Source organism: Lissotriton helveticus, chromosome 10 (genome assembly GCF_964261635.1).
Source record: "Lissotriton helveticus chromosome 10, aLisHel1.1, whole genome shotgun sequence".
In the NCBI taxonomy this organism is placed as follows: Eukaryota; Metazoa; Chordata; class Amphibia; order Caudata; family Salamandridae; genus Lissotriton; species Lissotriton helveticus.
In genome coordinates, this window is record NC_136071.1 from 35934802 (window position 1) to 35957855 (window position 23054).

General features: G+C 45.3%; 1 protein-coding gene across 1 annotated transcript in view; it reads left to right on the forward strand.

Moving 5' to 3' along the window:
* Positions 1 to 23054, forward strand: part of LOC144785832 (vacuolar fusion protein MON1 homolog B-like) — a 101985-nt gene that overhangs the window by 54835 nt on the left and 24096 nt on the right. The window contains exons 2-3 of the mRNA XM_078664677.1: positions 9395 to 9499; positions 16289 to 17650. Coding sequence (XP_078520803.1) covers positions 9415 to 9499; positions 16289 to 17650 — 1447 coding nt within the window. The 5' untranslated portion in view covers positions 9395 to 9414. The remainder of the gene's footprint in view (positions 1 to 9394; positions 9500 to 16288; positions 17651 to 23054) is intronic.

Consider the following 23054-nt stretch of genomic DNA (forward strand, 5'->3'; position numbering starts at 1 on the left):
ATTGTAGTTGATACACTGCAATCCCCCCCCCTTGGTCCCAGCAACACTTGTCCCAGCTAACGAGGGCTTCTCACTGGAGCCTATCGAGAAACTGGTTAAGTCTCTTTTGGTACCACTCATTGACCAAGTTAAAAGTTTGGGGGACAGGCTTGACCGATTTGAACAGGTCACCAGGGACAATTTCTTTTCCCTGAAAACCCTGTTTAAACTGCAGCCGAAGCCTAGCGAGGAAAAGATGGATAGGAACGCTGGAAAAGGGGCTTTAGTGAGCCATCCTCCAGGAGAGCAGTCGACACTGCCGGCTAAGTCACCAGCCACTGGGAACGCCTCTTCCCCAGCTTCCCAGGCTGGTGCGAGGCAGGCAAGGCCGAATGTTTCCACTCATGCTGCACAAGTGCATGCCATTCCCCCCCCAGTTGCGACAACTTCTGTGTCCAATCCTGCCCACAAGAAACATCAGAAGGGAGGGACGGGACCAAACTTACAATCCGTGGCTGCTCCACATGCCAAAACTGGCGGAACAGCGATAACTTCTAAGGCTAAATCCACCACCCTTCCGCCCAAAAACCACTCTCCAGTGGCTATCCCGCAGAAACCAACACGCAAGTGTCCCCCAGTTAACCTCCCCCCTGAGTGCCACCCGTATGTTGTTGTTCTTATTAAAGTCCCCCCCATCAAGGATACCCAGCAGGAAAATCATCAGGCGCTAAAGAACAAGGTCATCCACTGGTTGAAAACCAACAGGCCCCTCCCTTTGGGAGTGGATGGCCTAATTCTTGGCGTACGCAGGGTGGGTTGGATTGGACACGGGAAAAAATCTTTTGAAGGTGACTGTGTGGTGGTTAATTTCCAAGACGCAAGAGTTGCCCATTCGATATGCTCCCAAGGGCGATCCGCGGCTGGAATGGGTGTTGACGCAGTTGATTTAACATTCTTCTACCCGCGGACAATCCCGACCACTCCTTTCATCCATCTTGGACAACTCCCCTATAATAGCACCACCCAGGGTCAATTCTTCTTAGGTAACACTGTAACGCAGGCGTGTACACGCCCCCTCCCACCGAATTGGGGATCGGGGGGTTGTTGACTTCGTGACGCTGCCCAGGAGTTTTTTGTGAATAGGAGTCCCGGAGTCGCTTCCCCCTATTCTGCAAAAATGTATAGCCTTTCGCCCGCTTTAGAGGATCAGGATAATGTCTAAACTCTAGGGGAATCTGGGGAGGCGAGGGTGCCACCCGACCTTTCAGTCGGGTTACCACCTGCGGGTGCCACCGGATTAGCAGCTCCGGTCGAGACCTGTAGCATTGCGGCTGTGACGGACCCACTTATTAGGGTTCTCAGTTGGAACGTAGCAGGCCTTGAGAGAAAGTTGGCACTGCCCAACTGGGACTCGCTTGTGGAGCAACACTCCATATGCCTGTTCCAGGTAACATGGAGCAAGGAGCCTCTACATAAGGCAGGATACTCTACCCATTATTCACCAGCTGTCCTCTCGGTATCTGGTAGGGGGCGCCCCTCCGGCGGGCTCCTTATCTGGGTGGCCTCTGAACTTAATTGCAGGGTGGTGGTGCGGGATACCAAATGCCCGGATCTGCTTAATATTTCCATGAAAAATCCTCAGGGTCGAGTTATTTTAAATATTTTCAATATTTATGCCCGGGGTACGAAGGGGGGTAGAGAATCCCCAGTTATAGCTTGCCTGGAAGCCCTGCTTCGTTTGTCCCCTTATAAGCATTGCACTCTGGTGGCAGGCGATTTTAATTGTACGTTTGAGCCCCTGGGCCTCGAAATTTCGCAAGACCAAGAGGCATATGATAATAGGTGGGGGATACCGCCCCTAGAACTTAGCCCCATTAAAAAGTGGACAGAGGTGGCCCTCCAGATAAACTCCATAACCATGGAGTTTGGTCTAAGGGCTGCTAATGGCAGGACAGGTTCAGACAAAGCAGGAGCCCATACATACAACAGGCCTGGACATTCGTCTAGAATTGATTACTTTCTTCTTGACGTTAATCTGTGGAGTATGGTTAAAGACATGGTGATTTCACCCACCGTGGAGAGTGATCACAATCTCCTCTCACTCATATTGTCCGATAGATGGCTATCTGGCACGGAGAGTAGAACTGTGTGTAATTCTATCCCGGACTCGACAGCAGTTTCCAACTGCGGTCGACGACTCAAATGGGCAAAACTGTCCCTCTCAGAGGAGAAGACTAATGCCATAAGGCAACTTCTCACCGCAGCTTTAGATAACCCTGTCCCTTGTGAGGCTGGTTGTTTGTCGAATGTGACTACTAGGTTCTGTGCCCTAACGCAGGCTATCAGCGACCTCTTTATAGTCCCAGTTAGTACCAACAGGAGGAATTCCCGTTTAAGGGCTACACAGGGCTGGTTTAACCACAAGTGTAGGGAGGCGAAGTCGCTCCTTATCTAAGCAGTTAAATCTAAAAAGCCCATTAGGACCAGGGTGGCCAGAAGACACTATTCCCTTTGTCAAAAAAATGCTAAGAAGGAGTGGGAGGACAACTACTGGCAGGACCTTTTGGGAGCCAGTAAAGGGAGAGACGCCAAAGGCTTCTGGGACTTGGTGGGAAACAGGAATCGTCCTGATGATACACTGAGGACCTGTAGCATTAATGCCCAGACCTGGTTCACCCATTTCCAAGCACTCTATTCAGCCATTGAAGGCCAGCTTAATGATCCCTTCATTCTTCCGCCATACACCCTAGATAGAGACCTGGACCTGTTCTCTGTACGGGATGTTACAAAGCAGATCAAAACCCTGGTGCCACTAAAAGCTGCTGGCCCGGACGGCCTTCCAGGAGATATCCTTCGAGCCTATGCAGAAGAATGGGGGGTACTGATTTCGGACCTTCTTAATGCAATTATTAAGGGAGGTGTTGTCCCAGACTCCTGGAAAGGGGCCGTGGTAGTGCCAATTTTTAAAAAGGGTTGCAGGGACCTACCTGGGAATTATAGGCCCATAAGCCTAATAGACTCGAGTCAGAAACTGGCGGGGAAAGCTATTTTGGGGAGAATTTTAGAATGGGTGGATGACAACCACATTCTGTCCGACATGCAAGCCGGGTTTCGGTCAGGTACCGGAACTATAGAACAAGTGTTCAGGCTTATGGTATTGTATTGGAAGGTGGTGGAGCTAGGCAAAGGCAGTCTTTATTTGGCCTTTATAGACCTGAAGACTGCCTTTGACCTGGTTCCGAGGGAGGAACTCTGGAGGGTGTTGCACGGCCTAGGGATGCCCCCGTATATACTTAACCTGCTCATCAAATTGCATAACGCCACCTTTGCCCAGGTTAGATGGGGCCTAAATGGGGAAAAGATCGAAAAGATCAGGGTCGAGAGGGGAGTGCGGCAGGGCTGTGTTTTGGCTCCCACCCTATTTTCCCTTTATATTAATGGGGTGGTAGAGCACCTGCTTGGCGAACCAGCAGACGCCCCCACTCTGGGAGGCGTAAAAATTCCAACACTACTGTTCGCGGACGACACCCTCCTCATTTCAAAAACGCCCCAAGGTCTCCAGAAACTCTTGAATCGCTTTCAGCACTTCTGTACCACCAGAGGCCTTGTCATTAACGTGGACAAGACTAAGTATTTAGTCATGCACCCCCCCCCGCAAACTTGGCCGTCCCCCTGTTTTGAACTCAACCCCCCTTGAAAGAGTGGCAGAATTTGACTACCTGGGAATCCGTTTAAGTGATTCGATGAACTGGTCCGCTCACATTAATAAAATGATAATTGGCCATAAAAGGGTGGGAGGGGTCCTCCTTAAAGAGTACAGCAGCTCCACCAAACATTGTGTTGCCCCACTAATCGACATCTATAAAGCACGAGCTGTTTCCGCGTCACTTTACGGAGCTGAACTGTGGGGCCAAGGTAAACTGGATTCTTTGAGCAAGGCCGAGAACAAATTTATTAAAGATCTCCTTGCTATCCCGATGAGCACTCCAACAGTTCCGGTGCTAATGGATGTAGGCTGCAAAGCAATTGGGGATCAGGCACGCCTTCGTCCTCTCCTGCTTTGGGCCCGCCTGTGGAGGGTTCCGGAGTTAAAACCTTATGCTGACGGGTTAGCAGAGGTGATGTGCTCCACTGGGTGGCGGAAGATCAAATGGCTCAGGGACACCAACCAACTTCTAAGGGACCTAGGCTTGGAATCCTGTTGGCTTACCCGCTCTGCCCCCCCAAAGGACTCTTTAAAAAAAACTATATTGGGAATGGGTCTCCATGAAGCGCACCAGCAACCAGCAGCACTGCAAAGCCACTGCAGCCTTTCTGCTTATTAAAGATGTTGTTGCCCTTGAGCCCTACATGGACATAATCACCATCGCCATGGACCGGTCCTTGTACATCAAATTCCGATTAGGAACTCTACCCCTCGCTGACCTTTGCTCCAGGTGGAACAAGTCACAGCCAGCATCACGATATTGTGCCCTATGCCCTGACAAACCAGAGACTGTGCCACATTTTTTATTCGAATGTCCGGACTATGGGCGCCCCAGATCACGATGGCTTAAACCAATTTGCAGAGAATTGGGCACCCGCCAGTACACGATCGCCCTCCGGATACTTTTAACTAATACAGCCCCCACCATTGTTTGTGCTGTCTCTAAATTTTTAAAATGGGCTTGGTTGATTCGACTTAAAAGACTGGCCGTATCAATTTAATGCTGTCTTAGATAATTTATTCTACTTAACTGTGATTTTATTCTTCTTAAATCTTAATGTACAGTCACTTTTTTCGATATGCTGTTTTTACCTTTCTATTTTCTGTAATGTAATGCTTTTATGATATATGCATATCGAAATAAAGCAATCAACCAACCAACCAACTTTTAATTCTGTGTAAGGTGTGCCATGTTATACTTTTTCTCACCAGAATACTGGTGTTCAATTACATTCCGATTGGAAAAAAAACCACAACGAAAAACTTGATAATAAATATGTAAAGATAAAGATTACAAATATTTAATGTCTATGTTAATCTTTTCAAATGCTTAATTGTTTCATGTCATTCTATTGTACCTGTATCTAATAGTTTGTGGTGCAAAGTTTGCGTTTAAAATGTCTTGTCTTATGCACAAGTTGCCAATTTTGAATCAAACAAAGCGTAGCAGCTGTAGGTTGTCTTTCTAAGTATAGTATTTGAAAACGTGTGTTCTCTTTCTCTCTCTCTCTCTCTCTCGCCCTCCTACTCTTCCTTAGCTGCTCCTTATTATTTTCTTTGTTTTAGCTCCCATCTCCCTCCTCTCCCCAACCCTTCAATTCCTTATCCGTCCTTTAAGAATCATCCCCTTCTTGCTCTCACCCTCTAGTTCTGCCTTTTGTCCCATGCTCCTTTTCATTCGGTCTCTCTATCTCTCCTTATACATTACTCTTAACCTCTCTCTGGCGCCCTCATCCTCTCTTTCTCCATCTGTAACTCACTCGCATGCTCTCTCAACATCACAACCAGTGGGCAGATGTGAAATGCTATTTTGAAGAGAGCTGAAACTATTTCTTGATTATTTAATTATTCTAACCTCTTTTATGTTGTGTTTTTTATTGTTTGATTTGCTCAAGCGCTCCGTCCATCATCCCCTTTTGTATCGTGTTTTTTATGTAGTGCAGTTTTTGGCCTGTTTGTATTTTAATTTTATCAGACTGCAAACATTAAATATTTTTGAGGGACATGTATACATTAACTCAATTGGGGAAAAGATTAGCGAGGCAATCGGTTTGTGTTTGTGTTTATTGTAATGTTATTGTAAGAGGACGTTAGATGTAAGTAGCCATTTCCTTCTGAGGTCAGTTGATGTCGGACAGTGTCTTTCAGTAGATTGCCTTCAGTGAAACTGTGCTGCTGATAACACCTGATGAGTGTAAATGCGCAAAGCGGAATACAACGCTGCGGGTTTCTGATAGCATGCGTAGAGACAATTTAGCTGTTAAGTCAGTCTGAACAGCATTTATATGTGTGCGTGTGTATTTTCTACGTTTTTTATCCTGTTCTATTACTCAAGTTTTTCACGCCGCTGTGTCTCCACCCTCTCCCCCACCACCACCACCCCGGGTTTAGGCACTTTTTATTGTGCCTTCTCTTTTCCATGAAAAACAAATCCTAAATCTTAACCAATTTCGAGATGCGGAGAGATCATTATCAGCTAATCACATTAGACAAAAAATTCAAATGGAAGCGATAATATGCATGAATCACTGCGCTACTTTAAATGTCTGAGAACTTCAAAAGTGTTAACCATTTCAAGACCAACCAGCACCTTTTTCAAGCGGTTATATCTGAAAAACTACTCAAGTGATGTTCTCCAAACTAATAAAAGCATGTTTTCTGAGTGAATTTCCCTTTTACTCAAAGTTTGGTGTAAATCTATTCAGGAGGTTTTGCTGTTGGCTTGAAGAACAAGCATTGGCATTGCCAATAGGTCTCGCCTTTGAGACCTTATATGTGTTTAGCCATGCAACCAAGGATATTGTGCTGGATAATTAAACACTTATAAGGTCCCAAAGGTGAGACCTATTGGCTATGCCAATGCTTGTTTTATTATGAATCTTTCCTTGTGCAGCTTGTGCATGTTACAAGATTGTTAAAAAAAATAAAACCCAGCAGCGCATGCCGAGGAAAGACACAACCTCTGTTCAAGGGATTGTGTGCGTTTTAATCTGCATCCGGAAAGCTATGAGCGATTTGCAGACTCTCAGTGAGTGTGGAAGTCACTCCAGAGTTTATCGCAGAGCAAAGCAAATGCCCGCCCTCCCGACGGGACTTCCTTATGCTAGGGACCATTGCCAGATCCTGATGGCTAGAACAGAGAGTACGTTTTGGAACACATCCAGACACCAACTGTCTCCGATATATATTGGCCCAGTATTGGCAAGGCACTTGTGCATGTAGCTTAACATCTTGGCCGTGGCTCGAATTCCGCGCCGGTGCTGGACATTCGGATCGCGGGCGTGGTCATGACGGCTCCCGGCCGTCATCAGCACACCCCCACCGTGACTCAGGACGGCCGGTAGCCGTCATCCGCACCGAAGGGGTTAAGGTCTTAAGTTGGACTCACTAATCAATATGCAACCAGTGCAAAGTAAGCAGCAAACTAGCAGAGTAGGTGAACCTGGGTGGATGAAGAAGTAAACGGGCTACCACATTTTGAACAATTTGGAGCCTTTTGAGCAGGGATTTTGCAGCATCCAGATATAAAACATTACTGTAAACCAGTCTGGAAATACCAGAGCCTGGACTACTGTTGGTTGAGCAGAGACCGAAAACCATGCCAAGATTTTGTTTAGCCATTGAAGGATGCCAAGGCATGTGGCAGCCACCTTATTTATCTGGTGACGCAGGGACAGCTTGTCAACTAGCCATATTCCCAGACTTCACCACCTGAACTGGGAAGGGGGTCCCACCCATAGTAGATGGCCTAAGATGAGGACCCTAAAGATGGGGGTGATTGCCCTCTAGGAAAACCTCTGTCTTGTCCTCATTCAGTTTCAGCGAATTGATATTCATCCAAGCTGAAACTTTGGCATGGTATATATTAATGGCTTCTGCATTGCGGTTTTCCTTGGTGATAAGGATACAACAATTTGCTTGTCATTGGCATACAAAAAAAGTATACGCCCATGGGATTCGATTACACAATGTCGGCAAGAGGCCTTACATATTGATTGAACAGAAGTAGGCTAAGGTAGAACCCAAATATCTTAGCCACGATAAGGCTGTGCCCTGCACTCCAATTCCTTCTAGTCTGAGAAGCAGAGTGGAGAGATTCACTGTGTCAAATGCGGTGCTGAGATTGAGAAGAATCAGTGCCGCCGTACTCCCCGAGTCTAATTGGCCTCATAGATATTCCATGACACCAAGAAAGGCAGATTCAGTGCTATGGCCAGCCCTGAAGCCTGATTGTGAAGAATGCAGTATCCCATTTAGCTCAATGTAGGATGTAAATTGCAGATTGACATGTTTTTCAACACCTTAGCTAGGGTAGGCAAGAGGGAAATGGGCCTATAGTTTGACCATTTGAGAGGTCCAGGTTGGGCTTTGTGAGTAGAGGTGTGACTAGGGCCCACTTCCATGCTAAAGGAACAATGCCTTCCACCAAAGAGACATTCAGAAGCTAGGTGACATGTTCCATAGTTGACATGGCCAACTTATCCTATACAAAAGTGGGGTAGGTTTAGGATGAGCGTCAGGGTTATGCTTACTGAAGAATATTTAGTATCCGTATTGGGTTAATAATAGTTAGTATCAGGATCGGGGTTGGTGAGCAAGACTTATGTTTAGGGTTAGGGTTTGTGTGGTAGATGTAGGATTAGGGTTAGGGTTGGTGAAGTAGATTTAGGAAAAGGGCTGCTGAGGTAGATGTAGGTTTAGAGTCAGGGTTGCGGATGTAGATTTATGGTTAGGATTAGGTAGGTAGATTTGGGTTAGAATTAGGGTTGTAGGTTAGTGAAGATGATTTAGAAGTAATACCACAATTGGGGTTGGTGAAGTGGATTTATGGTTCAGGTTAGTGAGGTAGATTTATGGTTAGGATTAGGGTTGGTGAGACAGATTTAGGATAAGTCAGTCATTCTGCCTTCTGTACCAAGCACACTGGGTAAAAGGTTGTGGCTGTCTTCTGCAATTGGTAAAGCCACTATTCTGCAGACCATAGCCTGCATTCCTCCTTTGACCAGCTGATCTGATGATGCGACTCTGTGGGGGACATTTCGGGGTCCAGGGCCCAGAACTTTGGAACAGCCTTAGAACGCGGCCTAAAAAGGAAGCTAGATACCTTCCGTTCAGGAAATTCCTGAAAGCAAAACTTTTCACAGAAATATTCATCTAAAATTCCAGTATTATGATAGACCCACCAAAGAATGGCAGATGCATATCATCCTTTTCTGCCAACTGCACTCACTCCCTTGTTGTCCAAACTTGTCCGTTTTCCTCATTGTTCCAGCCCTCCTCTGGGGTAGCCTAGGTGATGTGCAGCACTATAGACCATAATTTCTAATAAATTAATAAAATAGTCAGTTGCGTTTTAATTGACATTTGGCTTTTTGAGCATTCTTCATGGTAGATTTTTGGTAGATTTTTCTTAGTGGTGTTTCCTCATAGATATAGTCTTTTTCCATCGACTGTGCCTTGCAGCGCTATTGAATTGAAATCCTATTAAATCCTATGTTTTTAGTTTTTCCAATTAAATAGTTGTGTTTTGTAAGTTTAAAAAACATCAACACTTCATACAAAATTAAAATGTAAGGTTCTGGCACTTTGTTGTTTTCCTCTTGAACATTGATCTAGTTGTACTGGAATTACTGAAATGTGTACAGTGGGGGAGGGTAGAGCTTTCGTACCTGTGTGTCTTGCTGACAATTTTCCTTCTCCTCTGTGCAGGTGTTGGCTGTGATGTGGACATGGAAGCTCTTGACCCCGCTCCTGAAAATGGAGCCGACGTGGAGTTGCATCCTGGCCCTAGTAGGAGGGACTCTCCCGCAGTAGGTAAGGATAATAATTCTTTGTCAGCAAACCTTCAGTATATTAATCGAAGACCCACACCAGGTTACAACTGGTAAATAAATTAGTCTGGACACATTGTCCATTCTTCAGAGACAAAATACATCAGACATGACCTGCTAGAAGTACACATTCCCATACCTGGTTATCCTGTCACTGCACTGAGTGAGACTGACTTGCAAAACCCTGACTTCCTACTTTGGTTCTACTAATATTCATGTCAAGCAGTACTGTCACCGAGATGTAACAAATTAGCTTATATAGCAATCTCCTTTGACAAAATAGACTCTATAAAAAGTTTAATTTTCTACTCTCCTCCCGCTTCCCCATTTCAAGAGGGGTTTATATCGTTTAATGTTATTTTTTGTAGAGTAAAACGTATAGAAATAGATGACATTTAGGTGGAATTTATGGAGGATGTGAATCTACACAAATTAATAAAGTCTTAAATTTTTTAAACCTAAAGCAAACTGTTATTGAATCAACCAGTCAATCAGCTGAGCACCTCTGTGAATCCACTCCTGCCACTTTCATGATCAGTCCAAATTATAGTCTGTTTCTTTGACCTTAGCCAGCCTTGTACCAACTTATTCACACCATTGTTAACCAAATTCAGAGCTAACAGAAAGTAACTCTTAACTAACCCTTCCCGCCCCCAAAAAAGCCCAAAACAATTTTGCTTGATTCATATCCTGCATCATCAATACTGTTGCTCTGGTTAAAGTGAAAAAAATTCAAAGCACGTACTGGGGACTTCCCTGATTAAATCTTCCAAATCAAACATAGAGCACCAAGTCTACATACTCTGAGGGACGTTGAAGCCAGGAGCGTGAGCCTGTACGGGGAAATCATAGGCACTGGTGAGTTCTGTGGTGGGAGCTGGAGCTCCTGAGAGTGAAGGTAATAGCCGAGAGGACCATATAGGGGGGTAAAGGTATGTAGGCAAGAGGGTAGAGGGGCGCAGGGTATGGTGACATAATGAGGTACTGCAAGTTGTAAGTGGGATGATGGATGTGATGTGGAGAGGTTGACTTTAGGGAATATTGACCGGGTGGATTGAGAAGAGGTTAGGACCGGAGTTGTGGATTAGACCGAGTAGAAATCTATGAGCAGAGAAGGATGGGTAGAAAGAGGGCGTCTAGGTGGGAGACTATGACACAGTGAACTTCATGAAAATGGACATGTTCCTTTAAAGAGTTTAATAGTGCAGAATGAAGATTCCCAGTTTGCAAAATTTGAAGTGATTCTTTTTTTATAGTGACATTGTTACCATTGTACATTGTCTGTCGGAAAGGCACAGGTGTTAGTAGACTTTTGCTCCTGTGGTTCTGGCTGTGATCAAGGGGACTGGAGTTTAGAAACAGCTTGCCAGGGCTTGTAGATTGGGTAGTGCAAGAGTTGAGGCCCTCTAGGACTTGTATGTAACCTCTTCATCATTAGTCCCAGCTCTGGGCCTCCTGAGTTACTTTTTGTATTCTGACTGTCTAAATCTAATATTTTAAGTCCACTGTTGGTTGATTCTGATTACACCTTTTGCTTTGCTCCTTAGTAGTAGAAACACATCTGTTAGATTCATGGCAATGCTTAGATTGTGGTCTGTAGGTGCAGATATTTCTTTCTAATTGGGCCAATTACATCTTTTTCCAGCGTGGTTCTGCCCCCGTGGTTCTGCCCCCGTGGCTCCTTAGGGTAGTGGCTCTCTAACTTTGTAACTCTGTAGCGGCGCATCCTCAGCAACAGGGTAATGCCGGTGCCACTAAAGTGATCCACTATTACCACTCTTGATCTATCAATTTAGATTGTATGACCTCAGATGAGCATTGAGCGCAGCTGCCATAGGCCTTTGTGGTTCCCCCAAAAGCAGAGATGGTGTAGCTCATTTTTACCCGCTGACACTGCAGTAGAGTGTTCACGCAGTCTTGGAGTATATTGATACTTTGATTGCATAGGAGGCACAGCACAGTGAATCTTGATCCAGCATTCCCTGTTTATGAAAAATAAGATGCGTTCTACAACCCACTAGAACACCCGCTGCTATGAGCGAAATGAACAATATACTCGCTTCATGAGCACTCCAGTTGAGCCAGTGGTTAAATGGTGCATCCATGAACTGATGATAATGTGGCATTCATATTAACGTTTATTTCACTGAATTGGTGAACTACCCGACTCGGCTAGAGAAGATCCATTTACAGAGGCAAGGTGGGGCTATGCACATATCCAACAAATAGACCAAAAGTTGCATGTTTGTTCATTTTAATCTGAAAACCAAAAACGTCTTGAATTATTTGCAAGCACTGATACCGAAGCCTTTGGAAAGACAGGGTAACGATTTGTCTCCTTGGAAATAATACTTGCCGTTGTTACGCAACGCCATGTAGATTAATTTCTCTTGTATACGGTCTTAATAAGGGTATTGAGGGGCAAAATTACATATAACACCTAAACGAACTGCATACAATCTACTATAGCTTTCTAGGTTTTTTGTTGTTTTACTTAGTATTTCCAGAGCAGTAGATTGAATCGCTACTTGCTGGTGCATTCCTAAAACGTTACTGTATTGATGCAGGTGCATAGAGAGGTGTACAAGAAGTGATTAACATTTTATTGAGAGCTGCTTCAATCTCTTAATCACCACCTCAGAACAGCTACTATTTGTTATTCTGTGCTCGTGAATTATGCACACATTCATGTTTCATTTGACTTATAAATCAATATGAATTGAGTCTTGAGTCAATTCAAAGCTGGCCCCTCGAACAGACCTGGTTTCTAAGTGTTTACTTATTGTCGCTGTTGTCAACCAATCTACTAGCAATCAACCGATGACCGCTCACAAATACTCAAGCAAACTCTGCTCCATTATTTATGTTCCCTGGATCCGGTTTACTCTTGCTAGCTATGCAGATGACACTGGAGTAAAACTAAACGGATGAGTTGGAAAACATGTCAGCCGCCAGACAGAAAATGGCCACAAAAGTCAACATTGACACATACAACATGTTGCCATTGAACAACAGTTACCATCTGCTCTACCTTTCATTCTACACGAAGCGCTACCATCTGACTCTTATATCCTCTCTTGTTCTTCTCACTCACGTCTGCCACCTTTTACCTATTTAAAACATACCTGGAGTCATACAGTACATTCTCACCCACACCACTTAGCACACTTCCACTTTTTGCACACCCTTATTGTATCATTTCATACTATCCCCCACAACTTCCCCCCATTTCAAATCAAAGACTACCTCACCCTTTGATTCCATGCTTCATTGCACGTCCTCTTTTTTTTTTTTTTTGCTTACCCTCCCCTCGTTCCTACACTCATTCAAGCGCCTTCATTTGCATTCTGCTGGTGATAGTAACTGTAAAACTCCATCTGCCTCCCGCCTAACAGCCAATCTAATCCTATATTTCCAAACCATGTCAGTCCTCTATTTCTGTTTCCTTCTAGTCTCACCCACAGCCTTCAGCAGAATCCTTTACCCTGCTTCTGCCCCCTCAAAGCTCTGACTCCACTCTTCCTGAGCCTCTTTTCAGACGCTATCAAACCCTGTTCAATCCTTTCTGAGGATTCTCGAGTGAGACAAGGGCCTTCCTTGCCTCCACTCGGCCTTCCTTGCCTCCACTCGGCCTTCCTTGCCTCCACTCGGCCTTCCTTGCCTCCACTCGGCCTTCCTTGCCTCCACTCGGCCTTCCTTGCCTCCACTCGGCCTTCCTTGCCTCCACTCGGCCTTCCTTGCCTCCACTCGGCCTTCCTTGCCTCCACTCGGCCTTCCTTGCCTCCACTCGGCCTCCTTTATCATTCAGTCTACAATCAGATCTCTCAAATCAATTCATATCCTCTCCTGTATACTTTTAATACAAGAATAATGAATAAAAAACGTATGAACATCTATGAACTTCTATAGGATTCTAACCGTAACCTATTGCTCATCACAGAAACGGTGATGCTGTCCAACCTAAACGATATAAACATACCCTGAAGTTGTAAAAAAATTCAAAACGTTGTTCCACTAAATTGATTGGCGGAAATGTAACCATTGTTCACAACATCCCTTATCAGGCCAAATGTATCAAAGACTGTACTGCCCCTGAATGTGAGACTCTCTATTCCCTCCCCCAAAAAAGTCAGATGGCTGCCATTATCAGCTTGAAAAGACTACAGAATATTTTTATTAACATGGCTATTACAGGATATGTGAACATTTGTTTAAATTCAGGTCCACAGAAGTTGTCATTCTCCAAGAATTGTGTACGATCAGCTGCTTATTCGCAGTACGCAAAGAGAGGCCACACCACATGCTTCAACTATGTATTAAGATAAGAAAGACAGTAAGGAATTAAGTCAGCATTTGTGACCATTCCCAGCTTTGCAGTCACATCATAGTTATTAGCAAACTATGGCAATGCCAATAATTCTCACCTTTAAGAACAATTGGCTTTGCAGTGTTTTTAAGAATGCGGCATGGCATCCTCAATGCTGTGACAAGTGGGCTAAAGAGGTTTTTTTGAAAATTTTTGATACAGCTGACTGCATCATTTTGTAGTTGCACACACCACACATGAGCGTACCTAGAAAATGACACAGCTGCTTTTACTTTCTTTTTAGCTACCAATCCAAGTTGGATCAGTAAGTAAAAAGGAAAAAATATGTGCGAAAGCATTTTTGGGTATTTAAAGCTGTTGTCGGGTGTGGAAGCAACACAGGAGGGAGGGTTGGCAGAAGGACACTGTGAGAGAGCAGAAGCAACACCGGGGATTACAGGTGTGGTGCGGTAGCAATACTGGGATGAAGGGTGGAGGCAACACAGGCGCGGTTGGGGATCAGACGGGCAAAAGACAGCAACGTGTAGCTGTTGGGTAGACCGCATACGGGCGAGAAGGCTAAGTGGGGGAGTGTGGCAGAACCATTTGGGTGAGAGAGAGGAACACAGGGCAAGGCAGAAGATGCGGTGGAGCACTTGAGGAAGACAGTTGGAAAAAAAACTGCACTCTCATATAGTGCTTATACGAAAAGAAAAAAGTATTGTCTCAAAAAGTGAGCAGTGAAAGACGCAGTAATGTGTCCATGCTCCAGGGGAGGGACAAATACAAGAAGAGTAAGGAAAGCAGAGGAATAAGAAGCAGCAATGAGTGACAATGAAGGCAACCAATGGTAAGCAGTGGTCATGCTCAAAGCCCACTGTAAGCTAATATTTCTCTGAACAGGAAGCACACATGCTGTCTAATGGGCGGGACCTACGAAATGACATTAGTAACTAATGCCACAGGGGCATATTTGTTGCGTATACATCACAGTTGTCCAATGGGGCATTAGCGTATGTTAAGTCTGAGGCATGCTTCCTTAAGAACAAGTGCATTGCACAACTTACTGACCTGTCAGTGAAATGCATGTCTCAGTCTCTGTCTCCTAAAGATGTCTACGTTTTTCAGAAACGTTAGGGGTCCAGCATGAATTCCCACTGTTATGAGCCTTTTACCTTTCAGGCACACAGGCCTGATCCTCTCCTCTGCTGGAATTGCTCATTATTGGTGACTTGACGGGTGTGCTCGGTCTTTTAAGACCTTGGTGTACGCCTAATAACAAAGCAAATCCCATTACTTCTGGCTCATTTCAGAGGTTAAAGGAATATGTTGATTTGTGTCTATCTCAATGTAATTACATTGTGATACAAAATTGCTACAAAATATTGAGGTAATTAAATCGAGACACAAAAAATAAAATATGCAAAAACATTGAGAAATATGGGTAAGTGTTAGGAGATCATGGTTACAGATGCAGGAAAGTAGTAAAAGGATAGAATATAAAGCTGGTATGGCCTCCTATTCATCAAAATAGGCTTATAGGTCTAGGCCCAAAGAGAAATCCTTCATGCACGTCCATACACGCTATCACGTAGAAGTGAAAGCAAACAGCAATACCATTAGATGACATATGAAAACTCAACTGATTGAAGAAGTCTCAAGCAAGTGGCTGAAAGAGGCTGGTCGAAGAAAGTCAGTCGTTCAGAGGAGACGCTAAAAGCCTTCTTGATGTATATTGTTGGCTTAAAGTCTGTTGTGACAGGCACCCACACAAAACCCAGGTCAAAACATGACCATCTGTAAAAATGATAAATGCAATCTGATGCTCCCCAAAAGTGAAGATAACCATGGATTAAAATTATACTTTTCTTCTGATGTTAATTGAAATACAATTATGCACATTGGGACCCTACAACACATGGTGCCATGCAATACTGCTGCTTAGTAGCAAGTTTGTTGAACAGCTCACTTTGAAACCTTTGCGACTTGGGTTCATATTATGGAGTCAGCACTTGACCTACAATTCTGTGAAGGTAGGCAAATCACTTCACCTCATTCTACATAAAAATTTAAATATGAGAAAATGGAAATTTGTGAAATTAAATAGTTTAGCTCCGATGTACTGCCCCTCGTCATATGTACAATGATTATTTATTTCCTTGCACCTGTGAATGTACAGCTCCTCACCCCCCCTGCTTTGTTTGTACTATGTAAATGCCAATACATACATGCATCTTAGAACCGTCTCCTCTCTCTATTTGTATGGGAGTCCCTCCATTCTTCACTAGAAAGGTGGGGGAGGGGGTCACTTATCATTGCCACCTGAAATGTGGGGAATAGCAGCTTCAGTGAATGTTTAATAGCTCCCTGCCATCCACTCCCTGAACCCTATCCTATCCACCCCCACTCAAGCGCTTTAAATAGACCGTAGATGTTTAACTGTCTTCCTTTCTGTATGTTACACAGGTGTTGATGGAGATCTACTCATTGAAGAGGCACATAGCGCCCAACCTAAGACCACCCAAAAGGAGCCCTGGAGCCCACTGGTCAATGGCCTAGAGAGTGAGTCTGCGGCACGCCAGGCCGAGGTGCCCAATGGAACCACGACTACAGACAACGGGGCTGCTCTTGAAGACAGGTCACAAGAAGCAGACATTGACAGTACCCTGGTTCACACTGCCCTTAAGGAAGGGGATGATGGGAATTTACTGTACCAGAATCCGGGGCTGGTGGACGCTCCCACTGAGGACACCTTACCGTCAAATCACAGACCTTGGGAAGCTGCCTCTGAAGTGACACTAAAACAAAGTAACACATCTGGGGTAACTGACACTGAAGAGGTCCTCCAGGACAGTGAGGCGTTCTTCACCCTGCAGAACCATGGTCCTGAGGACAGTGCTCTCGAACAGAACCACAGATCTGCAGACACCGGCACTGAAAGACTCCTTGAAGGCATTAAAGAGTCCTTGGTGCTGCAGGACAACATCCCAGAGGACAGTGCTTTCGAAGACACCCCAACCCAAGATCACAGCCCTGGGCAAGCGTCTTTGGCTCACAGACATGAAAATGCTAGGATAGAGGACACATTGACGTGTAACAAGCAGCAGAGTCAAGGTGTCCTGGAGGAAACTGGGATAGTGCAAAAAGATAATGAACAAGGTGGCACCGAGGCATCGCTGACACTCGAGACTGACGAGCCTGAGGAGGAAAGGACTGAGAGCAATTCTGTACAGAGCTGTCCATCTGCGAACAATGGGTTTGAAATACCCCCAGAATCTGGCACCGAAAGCCACTTAACTTCCCATAACCACAACCTTCAGACCGATATAACACCGGACACCCTGGTACCTCATCAGCTGGAGATAGCGAATCCTGCTACTGAGAGCAGTGCCCACGTAGAGGCTTCATTGCAAGGGATCCAGACCCCCAGCAGCACCGAAGATCAGGAAGACCCATCACTTGAAGCGAAGATGGCAACTGAGGACTCTGTGTGCCAAGCCCTCCAGCAGGTCAGGCAGCAGGATGTGGAGGAATCTAGTGACTCTACAGACAACACGTTGGAGGATTCCTCCGAGTTCACCAGCAGCCCTCTCCGGGAGAGTGTGGTGCCGGACTCTCCCATCGCATCGCTGATCCACAAGGATGAAGATGTCACTGCCGATGGCTGGCGGGGCCGGCGCAAGCATGTCTTTGTCCTGAGCGAGGCAGGGAAGCCAATCTACTCGCGCTATGGGAACGAAGAGGCACTCTCCTCCACTATGGGTGTCATGATGGCCCTAGTTAGCTTTGTGCAGAGCAGCAGCAATGTCATCCGCTCAATCTACTCAGGTAACTAGGAGATAATGTTTGGGGGGTCTGTCATCCCCACTTCAGATATCTGTCCTGGTAGAATATCTGTCCAGCATTTAACGTTTGACCATCATTTGTGTCCATCTTCAAAGTTTTTATGTTCCAGACAAGCCTGCCCTTTCAGGTGCAGTCATTTAACCTAAATAAGAAGATAACTGTATTAGAACAAAAATGAATGAGTCGTGATAAATTGATATGGATCAGTACTGCCCCTTTCTTTTTCTCAATGAAAGTCCACCTCCATTCAAGAAGGGCTAGCGCTCAACCCCAGAGGTATTTTTTTTTTGTTGGAGTATTTATTGCTCACTTGCCAAATTCCACCCATCTGATGCTTCAACGTACCAGAAGGCGGAAGAAATATAGCAAAGTAGAGCTGTTTTTCTTGATCAAAATTCCATTTTGCTTATTTGCTTTTATAGGATGCATTTCAGAACTAGCTTGGTTGTATGCACTGAAGCAGAAATTGACAGAAAAGATGGACGATGGGTGTAGGTTACAGATGCTGTGTCCTGCGAATGATGCTGAGATGCATTTTTAGCGGACAAGCATGGTAGGATGACATGGTTACAGGTTGTCATCTACCACCTTAGCCTGGGTGAGGCGTGTTTCGCTTGCACTATGTTTCTGGACTGGAAAGCAGGAGGAAGATGGGCTGTAGGCACTGAGGTTGTGCCATTGCTGTGCAGTCCCCTCTGTTGGAGCAGGTGCATTTTGAGAAGGCTCTGAATTGCATTAGTGTTGGATTCCATACGGTCACTTCTTTCCAGAGTCTTGGTATGGATCGCAGGGAAGCTGCAGTAGACTTGAAACGTAAATTTTGTCTCATGTGTAGTCCCTAAGTTTGGCGTCCATTGATTTTTTAGGCTGACTGTAGGTTAGTTGAGTGCAACATTGTCTTGTTAGAACATGGGGAGGAGGGGAGACATGCTTTTGGTGCATCCGTACCTGAGACACCATACCTTTTAATGAGACTTTTTTTTATAACGTGTCAGTGTTGAACCCTAGCAGCCTCGTAGTCCGAGACACTTTCCCAACCCAAAAGTCAGTAACGTCACTGTGTTTAGGACTTCATGATATGGTGTTTGAGTACGCCAGCAGATAACCAATTGCTATACACATTCTAGAAGTTGACTAATGTGTCTACTACATGGGGTGGGGCTCGGTTGGGGTGAGGTGTAGATTTTCTTGAGCTGTTTTAGTTGATAACACGTGGATTTGGTCACAGTTTCTCTTAAGCTTAAGTAGTAGGACTCCACATTTCTTGTTGTGGATGTCTGTCCCCTTGGCAGATGTTGTGCGTTCTGCTACAGTGAGAGCGAGAGGATCTGAACAAACAACCCTACATGGTCGAACACAAGGACCTTGTAAAGGAGCTGTTTTAGTAGTGTTACGGTGGTCTACAATGGCAGAAGCGGTCAAGACATACATTAGATTGAGCTTGCTGAAGGATCCCTGGTTGACTGTTTAGGACTGCAGCCCACACTGAGAAGGCCTGCCTTGCATTGTTTAATGAGGGAGCCTACTTGAAATGGGGGAAGAGATGTAATCCTTCGATGAGAGCCTAGAGTTGACGTCATTACTTTTTCCATTATTTTGGACTCTTTGGTAGTCAAGCTGCCTCCTACAGGGCAGTGTAGTTATTAGTGTCTTTGTTTGGTAGGATCTAACCCTGGAGATTCTGCAAGATGCTATTCCTTTCAGTGGTCGTGTAGTGCTGCTTTGCCTCCTGGGCAAGACCCACCAGAATATTTGCTGCTTCGAAGGCTGTTTAGATAGGATGGCTGCTTTACAGGTGGATGTGAATGTAATTTGTTTTGCGTCTGCCTAGGTTTTGTGGTTGGGAGTTTGCAATGTGAGTACTGTACAAGATGGTGTGACAAGGCTACAATGTTTCTGTTTGAGTGTGTGTAAGGCAATTTCCTAACGTTTTTGTAGTGTTCCTGGGTTTTGGTTAAAAGATAAAAGTTTGGGTAACTTTAAAATGTTCCCATGGGGCTAGTAATAATGTTCAGCATTCTTCCCAAAAAGATGTTTTCTTTTGTTGCAGTATTGAAAATATTTTAAAGAGGGGGGGGGGGGGTTTGCGGGGTTTAGGGGGTGGAGGAGTTGAGAGGTTGCTGTATGATTGGTACATCGCTGTGGAGGGAATTGTTTTTGCTTTGGTGTAAGCTAGGCAAGGTAATGTATCCTAGACAGTTCATTATGTTGCTCTGCTACAGACCCCACTTGTTGCCCTTAACTGCTCACCAAAGACCTAAGCTTGCCAAAGCTATGCTCTGGAAAAACAAGCACAACTGTGAGTCTGGAAGGATGCGTTTCATTTGAAGATGAAGTTTACCCTGTACCATGCATTTCCCCCATATCATTTATTTCTCTAGGTCTGAGGAAGACTTGCCATGACCAAGCCCACGTCCATCTTATTGCTCTGGACTGGCCTTGAAGGGTGTGATACACTGAGCTTCTGCACCTGTTTATTGCTGCCCCTCTTCATCTTCAACTCTGAGTGGACCTGTTGCCCCAATCGGGGCGATAGGTCTTGCACTCCAGGCGTTACAGCCTAAATGCATGGGAGATTGAGCTGGGAAATCTGAGTGCCTTTCAGTTGCCACCAGAAGGGGTGGAGGTGGTCCTTTCAGCATGCCGTCCTTCCACAACGTCTGTTCATTTGGGAAAATGGAGCGCGTTTGTTTCCTGGTGTGCAGAGAAGAACATTGTTCCTTTAAAAGCATCTCTTGCTAAAGTAATACAGTTTGCACATCCTTGGAAAGGCAGGTTTGTGTATTGGCTACAGTCAAGGGATACCTCTCAGTGCTGTCTGCTTTCCTCTGTTCTTGCTGTTTAGCTCTTCAGTGGTGATGACATTTCTGAAATGTCTGGCAAGCAGATATCCGCCAAACCCTTTTATATTGCTTCTGTGTGACCTTAATTTGGTTCTAACTTTTCTTATAGGGCTCTGTTTGAGCCCATGAACTGTTTTTCCATTTGAGGCTTTTAACATTAAAACAGTTTTCATAGTTGCCATCACCTTGCCTCGTCAGTGAGGCGCAAGCCTCATCTGTACAGCGATGGTTTGTGTGTTTCTTCCCAGATCAGCTGGTGCTGGAACTAAAGCTGCTTTCCTCCCAAAGGTGGTGTCTCCTTTCCATCTGGTAACATCCATCATCCTACCATCCTTTTCCTCTACACCACATCCCACCAAGGAGGAAAAAAGGCTCCACAGGGTCTATCTGAAGCACGCAGTAAGCTTCTACGTAAGCCGCATGAAAGAATTTCATATAGGCGACTAGGTCTTTTATGGTTTTGGTGGTTGTCAAAAAGAAAAGGCATTACAGAACCAAACTCAATCTTGCTGGATCATTTTATGCATCACGGTCTGCTGTGCTCTAGTCAAGAAAAACACACCTAAAGGAATCCAGGCTCACTCCACTAGGCCAAAGTGTTCCCCTTCAGCCTTGGATGGAAGTCTTCCAGTGGCTGATATCTGCAAGGCAGCTAGGTGGTCCTCTCTCCATACGTTTGCAAAACACTACTCCGTGGATTCAGAAGTGAGGAGAGACCGTCATTTTGCCAGGACAAGCCATCACAACTTATTGATTTCGTTCTCCAGTTCCCCCACCCAAGGGCAGTATTGCTTAGGAGTCCAATCAAAGGTAAGGACTTTCAGTAGAAGATCCATTAGAAGAAAAAGATACGTTCCTTTTGGCAGTGATCGTTCTGGTGGGTAATCGATCTACCTGCAGATTCCTCACCAACCCTCCCTCCCTTTTCTGTAGAAACCTTATTGCTGTACGTAAAGCATGCCAAATTAGTGTTGTATTGCACCTCTGCTGGATTGTCAGTCTTCTTAATAACACGTCTTAAGATGCAGCAAAAGCCGGGTTAAACTGATGTCAAGGTACCGGGCCTGATGCTATATGGTCCCATTCATTTGATCACAACCCAGTGCCCAATGTCACAACAGAGCCTGCATCCTCTAATGGCGCTAGAAAGTTACTGGAGACATTTCCAGACCAGTCTGGCACCTGGCTAATATTCAAAGGTGAGGAATCTGCAGGTAGATAGAGTATCCACCAGAAAGATAGTTACTGAAGGCAAGTAACTTTTTCTTTGTTGTGCGAATAACCACTATTCCTAAACTCGTATTTGTGGTCACATTTACAAATTGCATAGCATTCCTTCATACGCATTTTCATTCATTACATTTTACTTATGAGAATTGATACATGGTTGGTGCACAACTAAAAAGCATTGTAATCTGATAGACTTCTAGCTGCAGATTCCCTACCATAAAATTAGCTCCAGGTGTCAGACTGGATCTGGAAATTTTTCAGCAGTTCTGTTTCTTTCTGCGCCAGTCAATGCAGATTTGGTGAGTGTACCCCTTAGTAACTTTTTCACTAACCTTTTTTCGACTTTTGTCAAACTTGTATTGTCAGAATCATCCAAAGGCCTTGGAGCAATCCTTCAAGCTCCTGGCGGCTTGACGTGCTATGCCAGTAAGGTTTAATTCCTGGTCGAGAGGAAGGTCCCAGAAGCGGTCTCCGGGTCAGAGATCTTCGTCACACTCTAAGTCGTCTGGCCACTCTGGTAAGTGCCACAAAAAAAGAAGCGTAAGAAGTCGGATAGGTCTTCGACTTCACCTCATCTGTTGGCGAATGAGTTAAGGGATTGTTGATATTCCAAGCATGGCTCCACAGCTGAGCCCATGCCTTGGTTGGCTTCGCACATCCCAGAGTTTCTGGGAGCCGGGGCAACCACCGCTCAACTCCAATAGTTTTATGTAGCCATGCGCCTTATATCTGAGCGTCCCATCCCAGCCGGCCCTGTGGGTTCAGGAGGAGCCCCTACTGGTTCCATGCCAGCAGCTCCAGCACTTGCTCAGGTCCCTTGGATCTGGCGGTGCTGTCCCCATTCTAATCCCAAACTCCAACAAGGAGGCGGAGGGGCGTCCTCTGGCGCCGATCCCGGTGCCAATTGGAGCCATGCCTTCCAGGCCAGAACCTGAGTCCTATTCCTATGGGCTAGAAATTGGGAAGGATTGGTAGGAGTTTGCTGGATCCTGAGTCCATATTTGGGCATTTTGACCAAAATATGGACTGGTGTGAGGACTTGCCGGAGGCCACTGGACTGGACATTTCTCCAGAGACTGGCATGCTTTCTCCCTCTACTTTGGCTACAGATGAGAGGGTGTCATTTTCTATGGTGGGGAGAAGGGCTGCTCAGTGGCAGTCAAGACCAACATCTTGACTGAGGTGCTTCAGCCGGGAGTGACCACCCTCCGAAACCCTTCTCCCTTTTAACGAAGCCCTGACGGGTGTCCTGTTTGAGACTTGGTCCTACTCAGCACATGTGGTCATGTGAACAGAACAATTGTCCGCCGCCA